This window comes from Apus apus, chromosome 24 (assembly GCF_020740795.1).
Source record: "Apus apus isolate bApuApu2 chromosome 24, bApuApu2.pri.cur, whole genome shotgun sequence".
Classification (NCBI taxonomy): Eukaryota; Metazoa; Chordata; class Aves; order Apodiformes; family Apodidae; genus Apus; species Apus apus.
In genome coordinates, this window is record NC_067305.1 from 1,095,163 (window position 1) to 1,117,303 (window position 22,141).

Sequence of the window (22,141 nt, forward strand, 5' to 3'; positions counted from 1 at the left end):
ACAGCAGGTGATGTTGCCACACACACGGTAACATCACAGGGGGGCAAGGGGAGGGTTTGGGGAAACCGCCTCCTGGCTCCAACCCGTCCCCACCCCCTCGCCCCTCCCCATCCAGACGGCATCGTTAAGGCTCATCGATTTCATACCCGGCGAGCGGGAGGGGGGGCAGGTTGTAGCCCTCCCGCGCCCCACGGCAGCCCCAGGGGGGTGGAGATGCTCCCCTCCCCCCGCTTCCCTGCAGCAGGGAACCCCCGAATGCCCCCCACGGCTCCCTAGCCCTGCCCGCCGCCCGAGGGGCACCAAGGGGCTGCTTCCCACCCTGCCCATCCAGGGGGGCTGCAGCTGGTCCGGATCCTGCTCGGCACCCCGCGGAGAACCCCCCCTTTAACAATGGTGGGGTCGGGGCTGTCCTGGGGGCTGCCAGGAGGGGACCAGGCGCGGGGGGCGGGGAATGACACAGCACCCAGAGATGCGTTCCCTGAGGCAGGTGCCAGCCGGGGGTGGGGTGGGCGGCAACGTGACCCAGGAGGGATTAAAATAGCCCCAGTGATATCAAAGGCAATTTTGATTGCAGCGACGTGTCACCGGCAGCCACACACGGCCCGGCGCCGGGGGGGCCCGGGGAGGCTGCTGCCGGCTCCGTGCGCCTGGCAGTGGTGACACGGCCCCCATCTAACCCGGGGACCCCTCTGGGGAAACTGAGGCAGGTGGGGAACCGTTGGCTCAGCCCCGGCAAAGGGTTCAAAAAATAAGTGGGGATCCTTTGGGTCTGCCCCACGCACCCTGTGCCAAGAGGGGGACGCGTTGGGTGGCTCTTGGCAGTGACTTTGCCCCAGGGAAGGTCACCAGCTGCATCACTGGCTGCCGTGTTCCTGGGGAATCACGGGACTCCGGGAGCTGCTGCTTCACGCAGGGATGCAGGGATTCACAGGGCGGGGGAGGGGGGTTTGGCTGAGACTCTGGAATCCCAGAGATCCACTGGTGTCACCTGGTTGGGAGCCCTGGGGACCACGTGGGGACACAAGCATCACTCTGTATTGTGATGCTATATCGCCTATACACATGGAATGTTACATTCTAGATAGTGCATTATTTTCTGTATTATATTATTATATGATAATACAGTATTTGGTGCCAGGACCTGCCCATACTCAGAGCTGCCCAGGGACCCCCGGTGTGGGAGCCTCCCCTTGACCCCACCCAGATGCACCAGCTGGGGCCAAGGGCTCCTCCTGAGCTGCTGCCTTCAAACCGGGAGAGCAGAGGAGAGAAAAGCTCCAAAAATACCCAAGCTGACAGGAACAAACAATTTCCCAAGGAACACGTGTCTCTCCTTGCTGTCATCTACTGCTGGGGAGATGTCCTGCTGCCACCATCTGCAGCTGAGCCTTGAGCGGGCTGTGCCACCCATAGGTCCCCAAGGCTGGTGCAGGGGTGGTGGGTCCCAGGATGCCACCCTTGGGCTAAATTCAGCCTGAGCCTTTCCCCCCAGACAAGGAGCTGGAGACAGCAGGACCTCCACAGGAGCTGGGTACACAAGGGGTTTCCCAGGCTGGGGCAATCAGCCTCCTCTTTGGGGGGGTGTTGGCCACCTGGGGAAACTGAGGCAGGGGTTGGACTGGCAGTGGTGTGAAAACCAGGCTGGTCTGCAGGCATCCCACAACAGGCCTGTCTGTCTGTCTATCCCTTTGTCCATCCCTCTGTCCGTCCATCCATCCATCCATCCATCCATCCATCCATCCATCCCTCTGTCTGTCCATGCCTGTGTCCATCCATCCATTCACCTGTCTGTCCATCCAGCCATCTCTCTGTCCATCCTTTGACCATCCAGCTACTCATCTGTCTCTCCATCCACTCCCTCTCTCCATCTCATCCATCCATCCTCTCCCTCTGTCCATCCTTTGACCATCCAGCCACTCATCTGTCCTTCCCTCCCTCCATCCATCCCTCCATCCATCCTCCCACCCCCCAACCCTCTGTCTACCTCCTCAAACCTCCCACCCACCCCCTCCATCTGCCCATTTGTCTCTCCGTCTGTCTCTCCGGATGCCCATCACCCACCCATCCGTCTGTCTGTCTGTCTGCCTCACATTCCTCCAGCCCTGCCAGACCCCCCTGTCCCCGCTCACCCCGCCCCCCCCCGGCTACCTCTGTGCCTGTCACCCAGGTGAATCCCCCCGGCACGAAGCCCCTGGGGGCTGTGGGTTCGCCGCCCCCGTGGGAGGGCTCTGGGGTGGTACCTCCACCCCTGGGATCCCAAAAATAGGGTGACAAAAATAGCCCGCCCCCCCCCCCGCGCACGGTGCCAGGGCGGCGGGGGAAGCCTGAGCCCCCCCGGCAGCTCTGTCACCACCCGCCCCCGACCTCACCGAGTGTCACTGCATGTGACAGTCCCTTAAACGGGAGCAAAGAGGCAGCCCCCCCCCGCCCCGCCAGAGGGAGGGCACCCCAAATTTGGGGCTGGCGAGTCTCCCCCGTCCTCAGTGAGGGAGCCCCCATTTTTCCTCCTGATTTCACCCCGGGAGGGGACACTGCTGAGGGAGCCCGGACCTCCTGTGCCCCACCTTGTCCCCAGCTGACACTCTGCCAGCCCTGTCCCACCACGCCCACGGCCCCCCCCCACAGGTGCCTCCCCCTCCCCACAGCGTTGCCCCAGGGCCTGGGGACGGGGGAAGGAGAGTACCCCAGATTTCTCCCTCCTGGCCCAGACTGAGAACTCAGTCCAGGGAGGCCGAGCAGAGATTCATCTGTGCACTGACTTGTGCAGGTCTCAGCACACTGGTCTGCCGGGACCCCCTAGGTGTGCATTTCCCCCCAGTTCCTCCCAGTATGGGGTGGCCAGCACCTCACCCTGCCACCACCAGACCACCACGCTCCTGCCCTGACCCCCCCAGCTGCCTACGACCCCAGCATCCCCATATCTAAGGTGGGGAAATAAGACTCTGCAGGAGGGGGGGGGGTGAAAATTGGGGGGGGAGGGTTTGAAGGAGGGGTAGGGATTGACAGGGATACTTAGGGGTGTACGGGGTTTGTTTTGGGGGGGCAACGTGGAGGGGCCTGGGATAGATGATGCTTGGGAGTGGGGGGGCGGTGAGGGAATCGTGAGTTTGGGGAGGGGCGGGGGGGGGCGTATTGAGGGTGGGGGGTACTTGGGTATGCGGGGGGCTGTGCCCCGGGGGGGGCGCTGGGGGGGTGGGGGGATATTTCGAGTGATATGGGAGGGTGAAGGGGGGGGGGAGACGGGGGGAGGAGGGATGATGCGGGGGGGGGGCGAGAAGGCGCAGAGGGACAGACGGGAGCTCCCCAGAGAGGGGTGGGGGGGGGTTGGGACCGGCGCTGTGCCCCCCCCCCCCACCCCCCAGCCCTCCCCCCCTTCCCCGCTTCCCCTCCCCCACTCGCACGGTCCGGCGCCGCGCGCGCCCCCGCCGGTTCATTCATAAATCCACGCGCCGGTTTTTGTGAATGGAGCCGTTCTCACCCCCCCCCACCCCCCTACCCCCCCCACACCCCCCCCCCCAAAACCCCAGGTGCCCCCGTTGCTTGACAGCACGGGGCGGGGGGGTGGGGAGGCTGCCGGTACCGGCACCATGAACCCGCCCCCCGCCCGCCCTGCCCAGCAACGGGGACCCCCCGCTCTGACCCGCCCGCCCCCCCCCCCCCGCCTGCCCCTCGCCCCCCGCTACCTCCCACGCAGAGCAGCGACATGTTCCCGGTGGCGGTGCCGGGCGCGGGGGGGCTCGCCGCCACCGCCCCCCCTGGCTAGCGGGCGGCCATCTTGTTCAGCACCGCGGACAGAGCCTGACGTCACTCCCGCCCCCCGCCCCGCCCCGCCCCCCCCCCCGGCCCCGCCCCCCCCCCCCCCCCTGGCCCGGGGGTTTCAGGGGGGCTCAGCTCGGTTCCGGGCTCCCCCAGGGGCAGGTTGGACCCCCCGAGGGTGTCCTGCCCGTGCTGCCCCGGGGGGGTCTGTCACATCCGCATTGCCGGGGGGAGGATGGGGGGGGGGGGGGGGGCTGTGCCGATGTGGGGGGGCCGGGGGGTTGTGGCTCCAGCGGGGGCGGAATCTGTCCGGTCCGCATTGTGCCGGGGGGCTGGCTGGCTCCTCAGCCCTGGGGGGCTCTGTCCGGCCTGCACAGCCCCAGAATTGGGGGGGGTTCATAGAATCCCAGACTGGTTTGGGCTGGAAGGGACCTCAAAGCTCATCCAGTCCCAACCCCCCTGCACGGGCAGGGACACCTCCCACCAGCCCAGGCTGCTCCAAGCCCCATCCAACCTGCCCTTCAACACTGCCAGGGATGGGGCAGCCACAGCTTCCCTGGGCAACCTGGGCCAGGCTCTCACCACCCTCACAGCAAAGAATTTCTTCCTCATATCCAACCTAAATCTCCCCTCTTTCATCTTGAAACCATTACACCCTCATCCATTCCCATCCCTCCCTGCCCTTGTCCCAAGTCCCTCCCCAGCTTTCCTGGAGCCCCTTCAGGCACTGGAAGCTGCTCTCAGGTCTCCCTGGAACCTTCTCCAGGCTGAACACCCCAACTCTCCCAGCCTGGCTCCAGAGCAGAGCTGCTCCAGCCCTCCCATCATCTCCGTGGTCTCCTCTGGACTCGCTCTAACAGCTTCAAGGTGCAATGTTACCCCACCCCAGGGGAAGGCACAGAGAGGGGTCTCACAGCCCCCTGGAGTGGGCAGCCATGGGCCACACTGTGCCTGTGCAGAGATGGGTCTAAGCAGAGGGTGGGGGGTAAATTTTCATCCCTCCCAAGAGGATCCCATCTCTCCACTTCCAAATGTCACATCTCAAAGAAATGCTGAGATCTGGGCACAGTGATCATGGCTCAGGGGCTGGAGAAGCTGCCAGCCACGCGGGACAGAGGGACTGGCAGCTCTGCTGCTCCCAGCCTGTCTCTCTGGGCTCCCTGGCTGGCCCTGCCTGTGTTCCCACATTCACGTGTCCATGTGCACGTGTGTCTGTGTCCATATGTAGGACTGAGGGCACGGGTGTGCACACACGTGTTACTGGTGTTGTTAGGCTCTGCAGAGGGACCTGGACAGGCTGGATCCTTGGGCTGAGGCCATGTGAGGTTCAACAAGGCCAAGTGCCAGGTCCTGCCCTTGGGTCACCACAACCCCAGACACTGCTCCAGCCTTGGGGAAGAGGGGCTGGAAAGTGCCTGTGGAAAAGGACCCGGGGGTGTTGGTCACAGCAGCTGAATATGAACCCGAGTGTGCCCAGGTGGCCAAGGAGGCCACCAGCAGCCTGGCTTGTACCAGCACTGGTGTGGCCAGCAGGAGTAGGGCAGGGATTGCTCCCCTGTGCTCAGCACTGGTGGGGGCCAGACCTGGAATCCTGGGGTCAGGTCTGGGCCCCTCAGCACAAGAAGGACATGGAGGGGCTGGAGCGTGTCCAGGGAAGGGCAGTGGAGCTGGGGAAGGGGCTGGAGCACAAGTGTGAGCAGGAGCAGCTGAGGGAGCTGGGGGTTCAGCCTGGAGACAAGGAGGTGAGGGGAGACCTGCTGGCTCTGCAGCTGCCTGAGAGGAGGCTGGAGCCAGGGGGGTCGGGCTCTGCTCCAAGGAACAAGTGATGGGACAAGAGGAAATGGCCTCAGGTTGCTCCCGGGGAGGTTGAGATTGGATCTTGGGAACAGTTCCTTCCTGGAAAGCGTTGTCAGGCCCTGGCCCAGGCTGCCCAGGGCAGGGGGGAGTCCCCATTCCTGGAGGGGTTTCCAAGCCCTGTAGATGTGGTGCTGGGGAACATGGGTTAGTGGTGGCTTTGGCAGGGCTGGGTTAGTGGTTGGACTTGATGACCTGAAAGGTCTTTTCCAACCAAAAGAATTCCATGATTCGATGTGTGTGCACATGCAGGTGTGACCAGACCAGCCTGTGTGTGCCCAGGCTCCATCCACACCCTGGGTGGGTGTGACGTGTGTCCACTGTCCATCCTTCCCACCTCCTGCTGCCACCAGTGGCCCCCACCTGCTGCTGGCAGGGGTAAGCAGAGCCCTGCCTGCCAGGGAAACTGAGGCATGAAGGGCTGGGCTTTGCACTTTGGGCCCATGCTGAGGCAGAGGAGGTGGGGTGGTCCCAGGTGGAGCAGGGGTGCTGAGGCCACCCTGCCCCAGGTCTCCCCTCTATAAGCTGCCTCAGCTCCAGCCCTCCCCTGTCCCCTGGCTCTCCTGGGGTCTAAGAGAACTGTCCCACTCCAGCTTTCTGCTGGGACAACCCTTGGCAGATTGGTAGGTGACACAGGGCTGTGCCAGTGTCCCAGCACAGAGATGTCCTGCTGCTGAGATGTCCCAGTGGAGAGCTGGCAGTGGAGAGTTGTCCCTTCCTGCTCCCCTGCACTGCTTCTGCCAATGCCAATGCCTGGCAGCCAGCACTGCAGCCACCTGCCCCTCCGGGTGGGCTTCCCCTCCTGTGCCTCCTGTTGTCACACAAAACCAATTCCAATCTCCCAGCAGGTGACACCCAGACGATGGACCCAGTCTGCTAAACTGGGCTGGCTGCCTGGGACCCCCTGGCAGTGCCCCACTGTGCCCACTCCCACCACCACCATCCTGGCAGGGCTGCAGGTGGTGCAGGGTCCCCCCAGCTCCTGCCAGGACCATAGTTTCAGGGTCTTCCCAACCCCACCAAGGTCTCACCAGCCCCTGAGGTATTTTTTTGGGTGCTGTCTTGTGCCATCTCCCCCCTGCTGCTGCCACAGAGGCAGCCACAGAGCACTGCTTCAGCAGGACACGTGTCTTCTGCTCACAGTCAGCTCATGGCCTGCATGTCCCAACATGCATGTGCCATGCCACAAACACCAAATACCCATCAGCAAACCCCCCAGTAACCACACACATGTTGCTGATGACACCAAGCTGTGTGGGGAGGTCACCACGCTGGAGGGCAGGGAGAACATCCCAGGGAACCTTGACAGGCTGGAGAGGTGAGCTTGTGCAAACTGCATGAAGTTCAACAAGGCCAAGTGCAAGGTTCTGCAGATGGGTCAGGGCAATCCCAAGCACAAATACAGGTTGGATGAAGAATGGATCAAAAATAGTCCAGAGGAGAAGGACTTGGGGGTGTTGGCTGATGAGAAGCTCAGCATGAGCTGGCACTGTGCACTTGCAGCCCAGAAACCACCCGTGTCCTGCACTGCACCAAAAGCACCGTGGCCAGCAGGGCCAGGGAGGGGATTCTCCCCTTCTGCTCTCATGAGACCCCCTGCAGGGCTGGGTCCAGTTCTGAAGCCCCCAACACAAGAAGGACATGGAGCTCTTGGAGATGGCTCTTGGCCATGGAGATGATGAGGGGCTGGAGCAGCTCTGCTCTGGAGCCAGGCTGGGAGAGTTGGGGTGTTCAGCCTGGAGAAGAGAAGGCTCCAGGGAGACCTTAGAGCACCTGCCAGTGCCTGAAGGGGCTCCAGGAAAGCTGGGGAGGGGCTTGGGACAAGGGCAGGGAGGGATGGGACAAGGGGGAGGGATGAAAACTGGGAGAGGGAGATTGAGGTGAGAGATGAGGAGGAAATTCTTTGCTGTGAGGGTGGTGAGAGCCTGGCCCAGGTTGCCCAGGGAAGCTGTGGCTGCCCCATCCCTGGCAGTGTTGAAGGGCAGGTTGGATGGGGCTTGGAGCAGCCTGGGCTGGTGGGAGGTGTCCCTACCCATGCAGGGGGTTGGGACTGGATGATCTTTAAGGTCCCTTCCAACCCAAACCATTCCATGGTTCTGTGATTCTATGATTATCCTACCCATGCAGGCACGTGCTGCTTTAAAACCTTTTCCAGCTGAGCAGTAATTGTTAAGCAGGAAGATTTTCCTCCATCTGCACTTCCCTCCACAGAGGGACCTGCAACTGCTGCTGCCCGATGCCACCTTCCAGCATCCCTGTCCCACTGCATCTCCCTTCCAGCCCTGGCACCCAATGCTGAGCTGCTCCCATGGCTCACCCTCAGGTTTATTTTCTGCCTCAGTCCATTTTTTGGATGAAAAGAAGTCTCATTGGAAGGGAAAATGTTCATTATAAGCCCCTGGGTTCTTTCCCATTGCAAGCCTGGCTTTTGATCAAAAATAACCATAAAAAAATGTTCTCAGAAAGAAAAAAGAAAACAAACCTCAGAAAGCCATCTCCAGGCCTTGAAATTAATTATTTCCAGGAGTGGAATTTCTGCAACCTGCCTCTCAAGCTGTTTCCCTCCCTGCAAAGCCATTTCCTGCATCCCACATCATTCTGTCCTGAGTCTGCTGCTGTGCCCAAGCCCCCAGGCGTGGGCAGTGCCCAGTGCTGGCAGACCCCAGACCCCAGCAGGACCCTCCCACCCTCAAAATCTTCTTATCTAAGTATCTCCATATGTCATTGGAGCCCCAGCTCAGCATCGAAGCAGCTTCTTCTGTGACTCCTGGACCTTCAAAGCAAAGCAAACCACAACAAACCTCCTTCATCCTCCTAGCAAACCCCTAGGTCTCTGCTGCCTGCTGCCTGTATCATGGATGGGTCACCAGGCTCCAGGGATGTCCTAGGAGGTGCTGCAGAGCCCTGGAGAGGAGCCTGGAGGAGCTGTGCTCTGCCAGCACCCTGGCTGGGCAGCGAGGCAGGGCTGGAGGGTGGGAGGGGGACAAGGGGGGTGGCAGAGCACGCAGCAAGGCCTGGGGTTTGTCCCAGTGGGCAGTGCCAGGAAGGACCCAGCAGCAGCTGAGGGTGACAAAGCCAGAGCCAGCAGTTCAGCCACGCCCAGAGGAGGTGATCAGCCCGCGAGCCCCAACCCTGAGTCAGACTGTAATTACTGGGAGGGCGGACGCTGAATCCTTCTAAGTTGATGGTGACAGGGACAACCGACAGCCCTGCTGGAGGTTGGGGCTCCCCATGGCAGTGCCCAAAGCCCAGGGAAGCTCATCTCTTGGGGGGGGGAGGGGGCTGAGCAGGGTACAGGCTCAGGGGGAAGCAGTTAGGCATGATCAGTGGGGCCTCAAGAGCCTGGGACATCCTTGGGGCCAGGTTGTGCTGGGACCAAACCAGGGCCCCTGGGCTGGGATGTGCAATTGCTTTTCCCCAGGGGCCAGATCCCAGCACCACTCTGTGAGCAGAGATCAGCCCCCATAGCCCTGCTGGTCTCCAGGCCCTCAGGTGACACTGCCACACACCACTCACTCCGTCCCCGAGTTTCTGCAGGCGTGAGAGGCAGAGGGACCCCTGGTCTTGAGCCAAAGCAATCCCCAAAGCCTTGGAGACCCCACGCATCCCTTTGACCTCCCACCCCCCAGGGTCCCTCCACCCCCCGGCACGGGTGCTGTCCTGCCCAGCTGCTGGCACAGCCCTGCCCTGCAGTGACCACCCACGAGTCCAAGAGCAGCCGACCCGCCTCCCTCGGGGCAGCCGGAAAGCTCCAGGGCTGGGTTTATTCCTCGCCTCCATCCAGCTGTATTTCCCCAAGTGGAGAACACCAACTTGGGGGTTGCTGGTTTTGGGGGGGAAAAAGGTCTGTGATGGCACCAGGGCACCAGGCCAGGTACCTCCTGGTGTAGGCGGGGGCAATGGATGTGCCAAGCTCGGTGGCAGCAGCGGTGGCCGAGGACGCGGTGAAGTGGCAGCTGTGCTACAACGTGAGGGCAAAGACGTGGTGGATGGTGAGTGGGGACAGGTGGGCTGGGGAGCTGGGGTTGGGGCTTGGCCACGTGGGTTGGGAGGAGGGGAGGCCACTTGTGGGGCGAAAGCAGGACTTTAGGCCAAGGATATGAGGGTTATGTCACGGCCCTGGCTGGGAGCGAGGGGGAGGAGGGCTGGGGTGCAATCCACTCACTGATGGTTGGGTGGGTGGTTTCCCTGCATCAGGGGTTTGGTTTTCTGCTTGTTCCTGCTGATATTGACCTTGCCCAGGTCCTGGCTGGGCCCTGGGCCTTGCTGGGATGTCCTCACCCTGGCTCATGCCAGATGTTTTGCTCCCGTGAATGCTTTTTGTAGAAAACCTGCAGGGCAGGGAAGAGCATCTCCCTGCTTGGCAGTGAAGGTCTGTGCTGATGTGTGAGCCTCACCCAACCTCTGCCAGATTCTCCTCTGGGGACAGTGTCCACCAGAGGATCTGGGTGTCTGTCTGTCCATCCCCAAGCACCTGCCCAGGCGCAAGGCAAGTTCTGGGGAATGCCTTACACTGGCTTTAGGGCTGGTTTTGGAAAGGAGACGAAGCCCCACAGCAAGAGGTGGAGCCAGGGGCTGTGGGTGCTCAGGGAGAAGCCCAGTTTTCTGCCCGGTGTTTGCAGCAGCTCCCAAGCACCCATCTCCTTTTGGAAGGGACCCGGTGGCTCTCCAGGACTAGTATGAGGGATTTCTGGGAAGCAGATGGGCTGAGCAGATCCCTGCTGGGAAGCAGCAGCCGTTGCTGCTGCAGCAGCTCAGGATTCTGAGGGAAGCCCGAAAGCCCCGGCGGTGAGCAGCTCCTGCAGGGCCACAGCCCGGGGACACAAAGCTGTCCCCATCCCCGTGCAGAGATGGTAGCCCGGAGCTGGGGCACAGAGGGCAGGGGCAGAGCAGGACCTTGTCCTGCCGTGGGCGGCCGCAGTTTCCAGGGCAAGAGGCTGGGCCGCCATCAAAGGGCTGCAGGGGGAGGGCACTGGCTCCTCGCCCCCCCCGGCAGCCCCCGGTGGGGCGGCAGGAACGCCGTGCCCCTTGGCTCGGGAGCGCCCACGCGGCCCCGCCGGCTGCCGCGAACAGAGCCGGGGCTTCAGAGCCAGAAAATCGGGCCTTTGAGGCGGCCCCCGCAGCCCCTGCGCGGCCACCGGGGGGTCGGGTCGCGCCGGGACGCGGGGGCGGCCGGTGACGCTGAGCGGGACGGGAAGGGGCTGGCGGGGACCCAGGGGCTGAGGGGTGTCGGAGTGACCCCCCTGCTGAGTACCCCGCGGTGCACTCGTGGGTGCCGGTGCTGGCAGGGCTTAGGGGGGCTAGTGGGTGATGGGCAGGCAGGGAGGTGAGTGAAGGCAAATGTGACCCTCAATCCAGGGCTGATCTTTTCAGCTCCCTCAGCCCCAGTTTCCCACCGAGGCGACAAGCACATCAGCTGCCTGCTTTTAGCCCCTAAAATATTTTGGGAATCCATCTTGTGTGCCCGGAGGCCTGGGAGATGCTGGTAGCCCCTGGGAGGTGCCAGTAGCCCCTGGGTCTGTCCTTGTTCTGGGAGCAGCAGCACTTGGAAAAAAAACCCACACTATTTTGCTGAATCAAGGCTGAGTGAAGATGCTCTCATTGGAGATGAAAACTGTGGGATGCCACAGCTTCCCCCTGGTTCCCATTTGGGGATCTCTGGCTGGAAAAGTGCCCTGGCAAAGCCTGAAGCATCCCAGGGGCCAGTCCAGGGTCAACACGCTCCCAGCCCCCATTCTGCCCCACAGCCCCTCACTGCTGTGCCCGTCCTGTCTGCCTGGGTGGTACCAGACAGTTGCAAGCCCCCTGAGACAGGCAGGTTATCTCCCTGCCTCATTGTCCCCTGGCTTGTTGCATCTCGTGAAACCCCACATAAACCAGCAGCAAAGGCTGGAGCTGAGGTGGGGGGATGCACCCAGTGTCCAGCCTTCACATCAGCCCCCCCCAGCCTGCCCAGCTCCCATCCCACAGCTGGCGAAGGGCGTGTGATGGATTGACCAACCGAGGGAAGAAAAGCATCAGGCTGGAGGCAGCCATGAATTATATGGCTAAAAATACCTTGGTGGCGTCTCCTGCCGAGATTTCCCACCACCACCACTTTGGGGTGCAGAGCAAGAAGGTCGCAGCACCCCCTCCAAAGCCAGGACCAGGGTGCCCACGGTTACCAGAGTTTGCTGCCCGGTGGCCCCCGGAGTCAGGAACTGCTCGCCCCAGGGGGGCCGGAAGCCACGGGCAACCGTGTTATGCCCACGGGCTGGGCCGGGACTCGCCCGTGGGCGAGCACTAGATGGCAGCAGAAGAGCGCGCTCGGCCACGGCCACGCTGAGCGCGGCAGCGGGAGGCAGCGCAGCCGCGTCCCGGGAACCGGGGCACCCGGGGCCGCCGGCGAGGACAGCCCGGGCAGAGCCGGGGACACCCCGTGGCTGTGCCCCCCGCACCGGTGGGGCCGTGGGGATGATCTGCGAGGCCTCCCACGGGCGGGTTGCGGAGGCTGGGGGGGGCATCCGGAGGTGGGGGGAGTTAAGGTTTTGGAGCGGCTGTGGGGGTGCAGGGGTACTGGGGACAGTCAGGGGGTGAGGGGGACGTGTCAGGTTGCAGAAGGACATGGGGACCCTCGTCTTGTAGCACCCGGGGTGTCCCGACACACTGTCACCCCCTCACCCGGTGCCACGGCCTGGGGAGTCCCCTCCCACCTCAACACACACGTATTTGTGCAGAGAGGCACACGCGCATGTGCACAAGTACGTGTGCACCACACAGAGGCACACGCTGCTGTGCTCCCACCCACACAAACACAAGTGCAAATGCACGTGCATGCACACACGTGTGCACGCGCTCATGGAGCTACACATGGAGGCACATACACGTGTAAACATGCACATGCATGTGCATGTATGCACACTGATCACGGGCACACACACACGTGCTCACACATCCCCCCCGTCGATGCCCACGTGCAGTGACATGCTCAGGCCCACGCAGGCACAGGCAGGTGCTGACAGCCCCCCCCACACCCCGCAGACAGACCCCTGCACCCCTGCAGGGCAGCACAGGCATGCGCAGACCCACGCACACATCCCTGCAGGCCCTTCCCCACCCGTGCACACACCAGTCAGCCCTGCCCAAGGTTGCTTGTTAAAAAGTACCGGGGTAGGTAAATAGGGGGCAAGGCTGGGGGCCGCTGGCCGGGGGGCCGGGGCAGCCTCGCTGGGGGGGCTCAGCCCAGCTGCTAATGACCCACGGCCTGTGCCAGCTCTTTAATCCGTGCAGAGGTTCAGGACAAACTGTACCAGCGATTATATAAACTGACTCGCCTCTATTTATTTAATTCCCTTTTATTTATTTACTGCTCAGCCAATTGCAGGCAGGGGAGTGGTACATCCCCCAGCCCGCTCCCTGCCTGCCGCAGGCCGGGCTGCCCGCCAGACGGTGCCCAGGGCTGCCCTGGGCCCCATGTGTCCCATGTGTCCCCCACCACTCACCTGCCTGTGCACCCATGGTCCTCAAGGTGCTCGTGGCACGTGCTGGGGGGGACACAGCAAAGCGTGTGTGCTCACACGAGTGCAAATGTGGGTACGTGCTGATGCGCGTGCACGTGTGTGAGTGAACACACATTTGTGTGCACGTGCCCCTGTGAGCACACGTGCACTCACATCCACGTGTGCAAGTGCATCCATGCACAAACACACATATGTTTGCACACCAGCACCACGTGGGGCCCATGGGCTCTGCCAGCTCCAGACACAGGAGGTGACATGAGGACAGGAGGGCCTGGTCATGTCCTCAAGGGGATGCCAGCCCACCAGGGCTCAGGCTGGGAATGGGGGCTGGGGGAAAGTTCCCATGGGGAAGGCACAGAATGTGCTCAAGGTGCCCCAAGTCCCCCTGGCCCACTGCTGGCTCCTGCTCTGACATCCTTCTCCCTCGGGGTTGACATGGGGGACTTGATGATCAGCTGAAAGGGTGTGGGGGTGGGGGGGTTGGAGTCCAGCAACCCCTCCTGCCTGCTGCCCCTTCCTCACAGCATCCCCCCTCTCCCCTGCCACACAAAGGTGAGATTACAGGAAATCAAGGAGCAAAACGTCTCACTCGAATTAATAACTGACTTCCTGTGGTTGCAGATTCACCTTCTGTGCTTGTTCATCCCCCACCCCCTGCCCGCTTCGGTTAATGCTCCCTGGCACCGTTTGCCATTAACCGGCTCCGGCACCATGGGGAGGGCAAGGCTGGGGCCCAGTTACACCACTATAGCCTGGGTAGGGATGTGGTGGGAGCCCTCTCCCCACCTGGCCTGGTCCCACTGGGGCAGGAGTGGGGGACATGGGGTCCATTCTGCTTTGCCACTGCCTGCCTGCTGCCCTTGGCCGTGGCACCCCAACCAGCCGTGTGTGCGGGACAGGGCTGGGGACATGGGGAAGGTTTGAAGGTGGAATATGGCTGAGGCTCCCTCCTGTCCTCACACCCAGGACATGGACCCTCCACATCCTCTCCACCTCCCTGCACCATGCCTGGATGAGGCCAGCCCAGCCCAGCCCGGCACAGCCCAGTGACATCCTCATTGCCAACATCCACCATCCCCAGATCTGGATCCCCCTCCCAGCAGCCTCCCAGTGCTCCTCGTGCTCCCGTTTTGTAACTGGGATCAGGGCTGGCTCGCCGGGAGCTGGGGCCAGGCGCCGGGAGCCGGGGCCAAGCCATTGTGCTGCGCCAACGACTCGCGCGGGAGAGCTGGTGCTCCCGGATGAACCCGGCTGGCGCAGCCATTTCCTGGTGCGTTTCTTCTATATTCAAAAAAAAAAAAACACAACAAAACCCCAACAAACCCAAATTCTTCTTAAACCAGTTAAGGTTGCTAAGAGACAACAATGTGCTTTACATGGTGCCTTATTGACAAAGCCCAGCTCTTAATAAGCTCAGAAATGAACGATGAGCGGCTTGGAAAGCCTACACGGCAGGGCCAGCAGCCGAGCCTCGTGTCCTCCTTTCTCCCCTAAAACACGCTGAGTTGCCCCTGGGAACAGCTCTGCCCCAGGGCCGGGGGTGGTGCTGGGGCTGGTACCCCACTATCACGCCATCATCTCCCCCGGGAGCTGCAGGCCCCCACGGGGTCCCACCATGTGCCGCTGGCACCAACAGCATTTCGGAGCCGCCTGCTTGGCACCAGCACAGCGCCGAAAGCCGCCTCCGCGCCCGTCTGCCAAACACCCACCGGCCCCCGCGCAGCCGGAGATGCCGCAGGCTTGACTCCGGCGGGGAAGAGCAGCCGGTAGTGGTGCCAGTTGGCTCCGTGCTGGGGTTGGGCACCATGAGCCCCAGCCATGAGCCACGGGTGGAAGAGCGAAGCATTTCCGCATCGGGCCCGACTTGGCGTCTGCGCCCGTTGCCGACAGAGTTGGGGCAGGGAGAAGGGTCAGGCTGGGCTCCTTGGCGCAGGGCGCGAGGCGGGTGCTGAGCAGGCCAGGGCTTGGGCAAGGGCCCCGTCGGCGGCATGTGCAGGCAGGAGCAGGCAGGGAGCGGGTGCCAGGCAGGGCCGGCAGCCAGCTGGCATGGTGGGGTGGCCGTAGGGCCTTCGTGAGCGGCAGGCAACACCCTGCAGCCAGCGGGGAAACCGGGGTACAGGGCGAGGGTGTCAGCTCTGCCACTCATACCCCTGTCTGATATGTTACCCCCAGCCTGCCATGGCACCGGGTGTCCCCAGGGACACTGCTCCTTCCCAACCAGCAGCCCAGCACTGGGGACGGCACAGGGCAGAGAGGATGGCCAAGAAGGGAGTACAAGGCATGGGAAGAAGGTGAGGAAGACAGCAGGGCTGGGATGGAGGCAGGAGGAGGTGGCTGGGGGGCACAGCACTGAGGTCTGGGGCATCCTAGGTGAGGCCAGGCACTTTCAGCACTTCAGTGTCTGGCTCCTGGAGGAGCTCAACACCCTCATTTCTCCCTCCACCCATGACATGGGTGCACCAGCCCTCACAGTGGGTGAACCGTGCCCCCAGCGTCCCCATGTCCCCCAGCTCCCAGTGCCAAACCCAGCCTGAGCCCAGCCACAGCTCCAGCCCCAGGGGATGGAGCTCCTGGTTGCTCCCAAACAGTCCAGGAGGAAAAACTGGTGCAGGAGCACACGTGTGAGGAAGAGGAGGCTCGAGGGGCGTGGGTGGCACCCCACTTGCCCAGGCCCCAGGCACTGGGGCACCCGTCAGCACATGGAGCCTGGGAACGGCAGTGCCTGAGTTGACTTTGGCTGGGGCCCGCGGCTCCAGCTCCCGCCTTGCCCTGCCGACGGCGGCTTCTCCCTGCACCCGCCCCAGCACCTGGAGGGGGACCAGCACCCCCATTTGCCCCCCTGCCCGCACAGCCCCTCGGCACCCCTGGGCACAGAGGGGTGAGGGACAGGGGCAGCCCGAGGGATGCAGTACAACAGCCTATCCTGGTCACCTAGGACCCGCCCCCTCGGTCCCAGTTCTCCCAGTGCCGGTGGCGGGTGCGGGGCTGCCTTGGCCACGGCTTTTCAGCTTAACGCTCAAATCAGCTTGCAAGGTGCTGGCTGCTTAGCACCCAAATCCCCAGCCAGGGCTAAAAATAACCCCCCTAGCTCGGTGGGTGGCAGCTGGCACAGCTCAGCACCGCCTTGGCACCACCGCCAAGGGGCCCTGGCAGTGCCACCACTGGGGGGGAACAAGGACTGGGAAGCAAGAGCTCGTCCCACACTCAGCCAGGTGCCCTTGCCCTCCATGGGGCACCTCGGGGCTCTTGTCCCTGGGGTGAAGGGAGATGGTGGAGTGGGGGAAGTGGCTCAGCTGTGCCACCAGTTCCTCCCACTGGCACGACTGGGAGTGGGCCCAGGCACCACCAGCCTCGCAAGCAGGGCCAGAGATTCTCACCTGCTGGCAGGATCCCTGCGGTACAGCGGGAGGGTGTTCCGGAGGGAACGTGTGATGTCCTCGTCCTCCCGCTGTGACACTGGTGCTGCTCTCACACCGCCCATACCCAGCCCACGGACCATGCGCCCAGCCAGCCGCCCCTGCCTGTGATGAATTTGTGCAGTCTCAGCCCCCGGGGGAGGTGTTAGGGAGGGATGATGGCACCAGGACCCCTTGGCTGTGGGGTGGAGTTGGGGGGGGTGGTGGTGTCACCGCTGCCACATTGAAGGTGGAAAGCGGAGCTGCGGAAGCCTCAGCCCACATCCCTGCAGCAACCAGGGCAAGAGTAGTCACCTGCTGGTGGCAGGGGCAGTGCCTTCACACCTGTGGAGACAGGGAAGACGTGTCCCCGAGCCCCGGTCTGGTAGCTCCTGTGCCTGGCAGCCCCGGCTGCCTGGGCCGCGCCTGCCTGCAGCGCGCTCGGAACATCGCCGGAGCCGTCACCGGTTTAAAAATAGAGTCTCAGCAGAGTGCAACCACGTTCCCTAAAAGCCATGTGGTTCCAGTTAGAGGATTAATTGGAAATGCTTATTTTGATTTGCAAAGTGATTGGATTTTTCCAGGGCATTTTGAAAGGAAAAAAGTCTGAATTTAATTATCACTATTCCAAAAAGCACCATGGGACCGAGCGTTTGAGGCCGTCTCATGTTTGCTTCACACCCCGCTCCAAAATGCAGGCAGGCAGCGGGGGACGTGGCGGGGAGGCCTCGTTGTGCCCCAAACCCGCTGGCAGGCCAGGCCCTGGCTCCTGGGGAGGGTGAGGGGCCAGGGCCCTGCATCCCCCTGCCCCAAGGGGACAAGAACCACTGGTGTTCATGGGCCAGCACACAGCACCATGCACCCTGGCACAGCTTGGCAGGATGGGACCACAGGGGGAACCATGACAGCGCAGGTCAGGCCCAGTTTTGGAGGGATTTTCTTTCACTGAATTGCTTTGTTTTTACCAAAATGGATTTTCAGCAATAATTGCCTTTTTTTTTTTTTTTCTCAGGGAAAACATCATTTACAATTACATTTCTCTGGGTTTCCACTGAAAAATGAAAAGCAAATGCTCTTGCACGCTGGCAAAACGTGGAAAAATGTCTAGGAATACTTTTGTCCAAATGAAAACAGTTTCAGTTCTTTTTCGAGATCTCTTTTTTTTCCTGAAAAGAAACCACAGTTGCCTTCCCAGTTATTCTAGTCGGACTGGTTTCGAGACAGACTTCCCAGTTCAGAGGCTGGAGCTGGATTTATGGTGCTACAGGGCAGGCAGCAGCTCCCCAGCAGCCCAAAGCCAGCCTTGCCAGGAGAAGGATCGGGCAGGAGAGCAATGAGACCTGCCAGCAGCCAGCACAGCCCCACACCAGGGGTTTGGCAGCTTGGAGGGACCCAGCCGCAGTGCCAGGGATGCTCTGTGCAGGAGGCTTCAGGGATGTGATCTGAAACCTGTGTTTCTGGGATGATTTAGTGCCCAGGCTTTGCGCCGCACTCCCCGAAGCTCTGTTCTCACCTTGGGGTTGGACATGGGTGCAGGGCAGGGGTGAATGGGGACTCCTCCCTCACCTTCCCTTCATGCCAACAGGATGGGGGATTGCCACCTCGGCCCCACTAGCTGCAATGGGTTTGATTTCCATGTGGGTTTGTGCCCTTTGTGCAGGAAGGAGCAGCTGGTGGCCAAGGGGAGGTAATGGGTCTGGTGTGTCCGGGGCTATTATGCATCCACAAGGGAAATGAGCACGAGTGAGGGGCTGGGATGTGGGATGCAGCTTCATGCAGTGTCTGGCTGCAGCAAAGCACCCACAGGGGTCTGCTGTCAGCCAAAGAAACCCTGAATTCAGGAGGCTCCATCCCTCTAAAACACCCTTTATTTGGAGGTTCTATCTCCTTCCAAGCTCCCCAGGAAGGTCTGGGCCTCAGGGACGGGTGGGGTTTTGGGGGGACATGCGGATGTAGGATGGCCCCGCAGCAAGCAGCTGGTGGCTGCAGGAGCTGTTGGCTCTGCCCACACCAAAGTCCTGCCAGGCTGGAGGAAGGAGAATACAAAAATCAACGTTAAACATGATCACCAGGCTGAGATTTGGCTTAGCTTCCAGGCCCATGACGCTGCCTTTCCCCTCCTCCCTGCTCAGGCGCGCAGCCAGGGTGCCCAGGCAGTGGGGAGTGCCAGAGCTGGCATTTCAGTGAGCAGCTGTGGGTCTCATCTTGGTGCTGTGCTGCAGATTCCCTGCCTGTACACCAGGGCTGGGCACCTTCCACATGGTCCTGCTGATGCTCAGCCTCAGGGATGCTCCTGTAATGGTGCTTGCCCAGGCAATACCCACGTTCCTTGGCAAGCCCCAAGCTGGGGGCAAGTTGCAAGACCCCACCACAGCCCTCACCCAAAAAGCCACAAAAATGTTGGTTTAAAAAGATTAAGGATCCAGCAGGAAAATTCTCCCCTGTGGGTTCCATCTGCTCCCACTGCCATCCGTGGCTAAAAGCCAACATGGAGCCGTGCCTCAGTTTCCCCTCTCATAACATGGCGGGGGGAGGCAATTCTCCTGCAGCTCCAATGGAATGGGACCACAGGGATGGGATTCTACCTTTGACCCCAGCATGCAGCCTGGGATGGGCAGCACAGAGCCCAGTCCTCACCCCAAAACAGCTGTAGGTTTGGGTTCAACCCCAGGGGAGCAGCAGCTGGGAGGCTTCAGCGCTGCTCCCGTGGGAGTGAACTGGGAGCTGCTGGGTATGGAGAGGAAATGGCCCCAGAGATGGTGGCAGCAGGAGGGTGTTTGCTGGCATAACCACGTGGCTCCCACCACATGTTGACACACCAGAGCAAGCCAGTCTTGGTGACAAACATGGTGCCACTTGGGTAAACACAGCCCCTCTGAGGAGAAGCATCCATGACCACTGTAATAAGAGATTCAAGAAACAAAAGAAAGGGGGGAAAAAGAGGGGGAAAGGGAAAAAAAGGGAGAAAAGAGGAAAAAGGGGGAAAAGAGGAAAACAAGGAAAGAAAGCACGGAAAAAGCAAAGCAAACCAAAAAAGCAGAAAAGGTCAAAAAGAGGGCAAAAAAGAGCCAAAAATTGCCTTTAAAAAATATTTTTTCGTCTCACTTGCTGCAGAGTGGGCTGGGAGAAAGGCCGGGAGCCAGACACCCTGTTTTCCATGCTTCCTATTAAAAAAAAAAACCCCAACCAACCCCAAGCAGGAGCAGCAGCCCGGAGCGGGGATACAAAGTCCACTTGTCGCCCGCCGGTTGCACCCGCCCGGCCCGCGGCGGCAGCTGGGAACTGCCCGAGCACAATAGCGGCTGTTGTTGCCGGAGCGGGAGCTGGCTGGGATTCAGGGCCCGGCAGAGCATGTGCTGGCAGACGAGGGCTGGCGTGGCTGGTGTTAACTCTCCAGATCCCCCCGTGTGTGGAACAGGGGGGAACAGGATGGAGAATCCCCCCCCCGCGCCCTGGCTTGGTGCAGGTTGGGGAAACTGAGGCACGGCTCAGTGAAAGGGATGAGCTGGTTGACACGTCAGCCCCAGCCCTGCTCCTGCAATCGTTCCAGGTTGACCAGGGCCATGAAACGTTGTCCCCGAGCCCCTCCCCGCCCCCCCCCCCGCTGCCTGCTCCCCCACCTCCTGGCACCGCTCGCTGACAAACGCGGCCAAAGGGCACCCACCGAAGCACAGTGCGACGGCGGCTCTGCCACCACGATGCCCACGCCTCCCGCAGCTGTCACTGCAGCCCACCCACCTGTCCCCTGGGTGCCATCCCACCCCCGCAGAGCCCCTGGCAGGGAGCACAGAATCCCTCAGCCCTCTTCCATGTGCCTGGGCTGGTTGGTGCCGATGCCGGCACCGGGTGCCCCCCGCCACCATCTCGGGGTGACCCCAGCAAAACACCACGGCCAGGTCAGTGCTCTGCCATGGGTGCAGCTCCATGGCCTGTGCCCAAGGCTTCGGGCAACCAGCCACAGGGCTGGTGAGATCCAGCGTGTCCCCAGCGCCAGCAGCTCACACAACTGCTGCAACCACAAAAGCCGTTTTTCCCTCCCCGCTCTGCCGAGCCGCCCAGGCCCGCTAATAAAAAAAAATAATAAGGACATGGAAAATTCTATAATATCCCTTTCCAGCTTCTTGGATTTGGCTTTCGCTAATTCGAAGCAGACCCCAGAGGGGGTGGGGGGACTCAAATCGAACCAGAATCACGGCACGGAAAGCCAGTTTTCACAAAAAAAACTCCCTCAAGCCAGCAACCCCAACATTTGAATGCAGCAGGGAAGGGGGGGGAAAAAAAAAAGAAAGAAAAAGTTTAATGTGTGCTTAAAAACAAATGAGCAGTGGTATCATTTTTAATTAGGAGCCTATTTTCAAAGCCCTTATTACTTACAGTGCGCTCAGCATCCGAGTAATTTTCCTCTCTCGTAAAATCGTGGCAGGGGAAGGGGGAAGCGCCCTTTGTGCGGCCCAGAGCTTTGCGAGGGAACATTCACGCCAATTTGTCTGCAGTAATTGGTGCAGCTACAGAGGGAGGTTGGCAATTGATTATGTGAGTGGCTCAAGTTTTCCCGGGGAAGGGACCCTTCCCCCGATGTCACTTTTACATGTGCCTCTGGTTCGTGGCGCTTCAGGCCTCGTCTCCGTGCACCAGCACAACTGGAAGCTCATTCTGGAAAACTAATATGAATTCTTTGATTTTCCCTTCAAACTTGCTTCTTGCAAATTCCAGCTCGGTTTTTTCCTCTGGCAAACAAAAATCCCTCAGAGAAACCATTTCCTAGTGCGGCAAAATGCCGGGTCCAAAAGGCCCAGGGCTGGTGCTGGGCTGTCTCAGGAGAGTGAACCCCAACACCCGGCCCTGGTGTCAAACTGGAGCAACTGGGCCATGGCAGATCCCTGCTGCTGAGCCCCAGTATCACTCCAGAGCCCCTGGTCCCTGACATGACATGAAGGGAGAGCTGGGGGCTGGGCAGGGCCTGGCAGAGGTGCTGGAGCTGGTGGCAGAAGCAGGTAGCTCGTTACCTCCCCTCGGCTTGTTTGTTTTGGCAACTGATTAAAAATTCCCCCACGGTTCCTCCCCCTCCCGCTCTGGCTCCCAAATGTCACCACCAGCCGCTTTCGCCCTCCCTGGGCCAAGGCAGCTCCCAGGGATTGACCCCAGGGGACAGGGGTGCCAGCTGGGTGCTGGGGCGCAGAGCCCTGACGCGCTCACTGCACCCACCGCCAGCCACTTGCACTTTATGCTCCCCAAACTGATGCAAGGCTTCCCTGCCCCTCCACCCTCTCCTCCAGCAAAACCCTATTTTGGGAGGGATTTTTGTCCTCCCCCCAGCCATGGGTGTTGCATATGGGTGTTTCAGGGACCCTCAGTGCTGGTGTGCTTCTGAGTTCTGTGCTGTGCCAGTGCTGAGCCCCCCAACACACACCACGGATGCTACGGGACTCACAGCACGGAGAAGCTGAGCTGTCCCCCCATTGCCAGGACCAAGGGGTGTCCACTGCGGGTCTGGTGGCTCTGTGGGGGCAATGGCAGGAGCCCCCATGTGCCAGGTCCAGCTGCAGGGAGGGGGAAAAAAGCAAATCTGGAAGTACCCACGTCACACAGAGACAGGGTCGTATTTATCCCCATTCCTCCTGCTCCAGAAATTTCCCC

The 22,141-nt window shown here is 61.3% G+C and overlaps 1 protein-coding gene across 1 annotated transcript in view; it reads right to left on the bottom strand.

Annotated features, from left to right (window-relative positions):
• LOC127394081 (protein unc-13 homolog A-like) overlaps positions 1–3,778 on the bottom strand; it is a 37,043-nt gene extending 33,265 nt beyond the window's left edge. Inside the window, 1 exon segment of the mRNA XM_051639821.1 lies at positions 3,684–3,778. Within this exon segment, the coding sequence (XP_051495781.1) occupies positions 3,684–3,705 (22 nt within the window). The 5' untranslated portion in view covers positions 3,706–3,778.
• Positions 3,779–22,141: the final 18,363 nt, after the last annotated feature.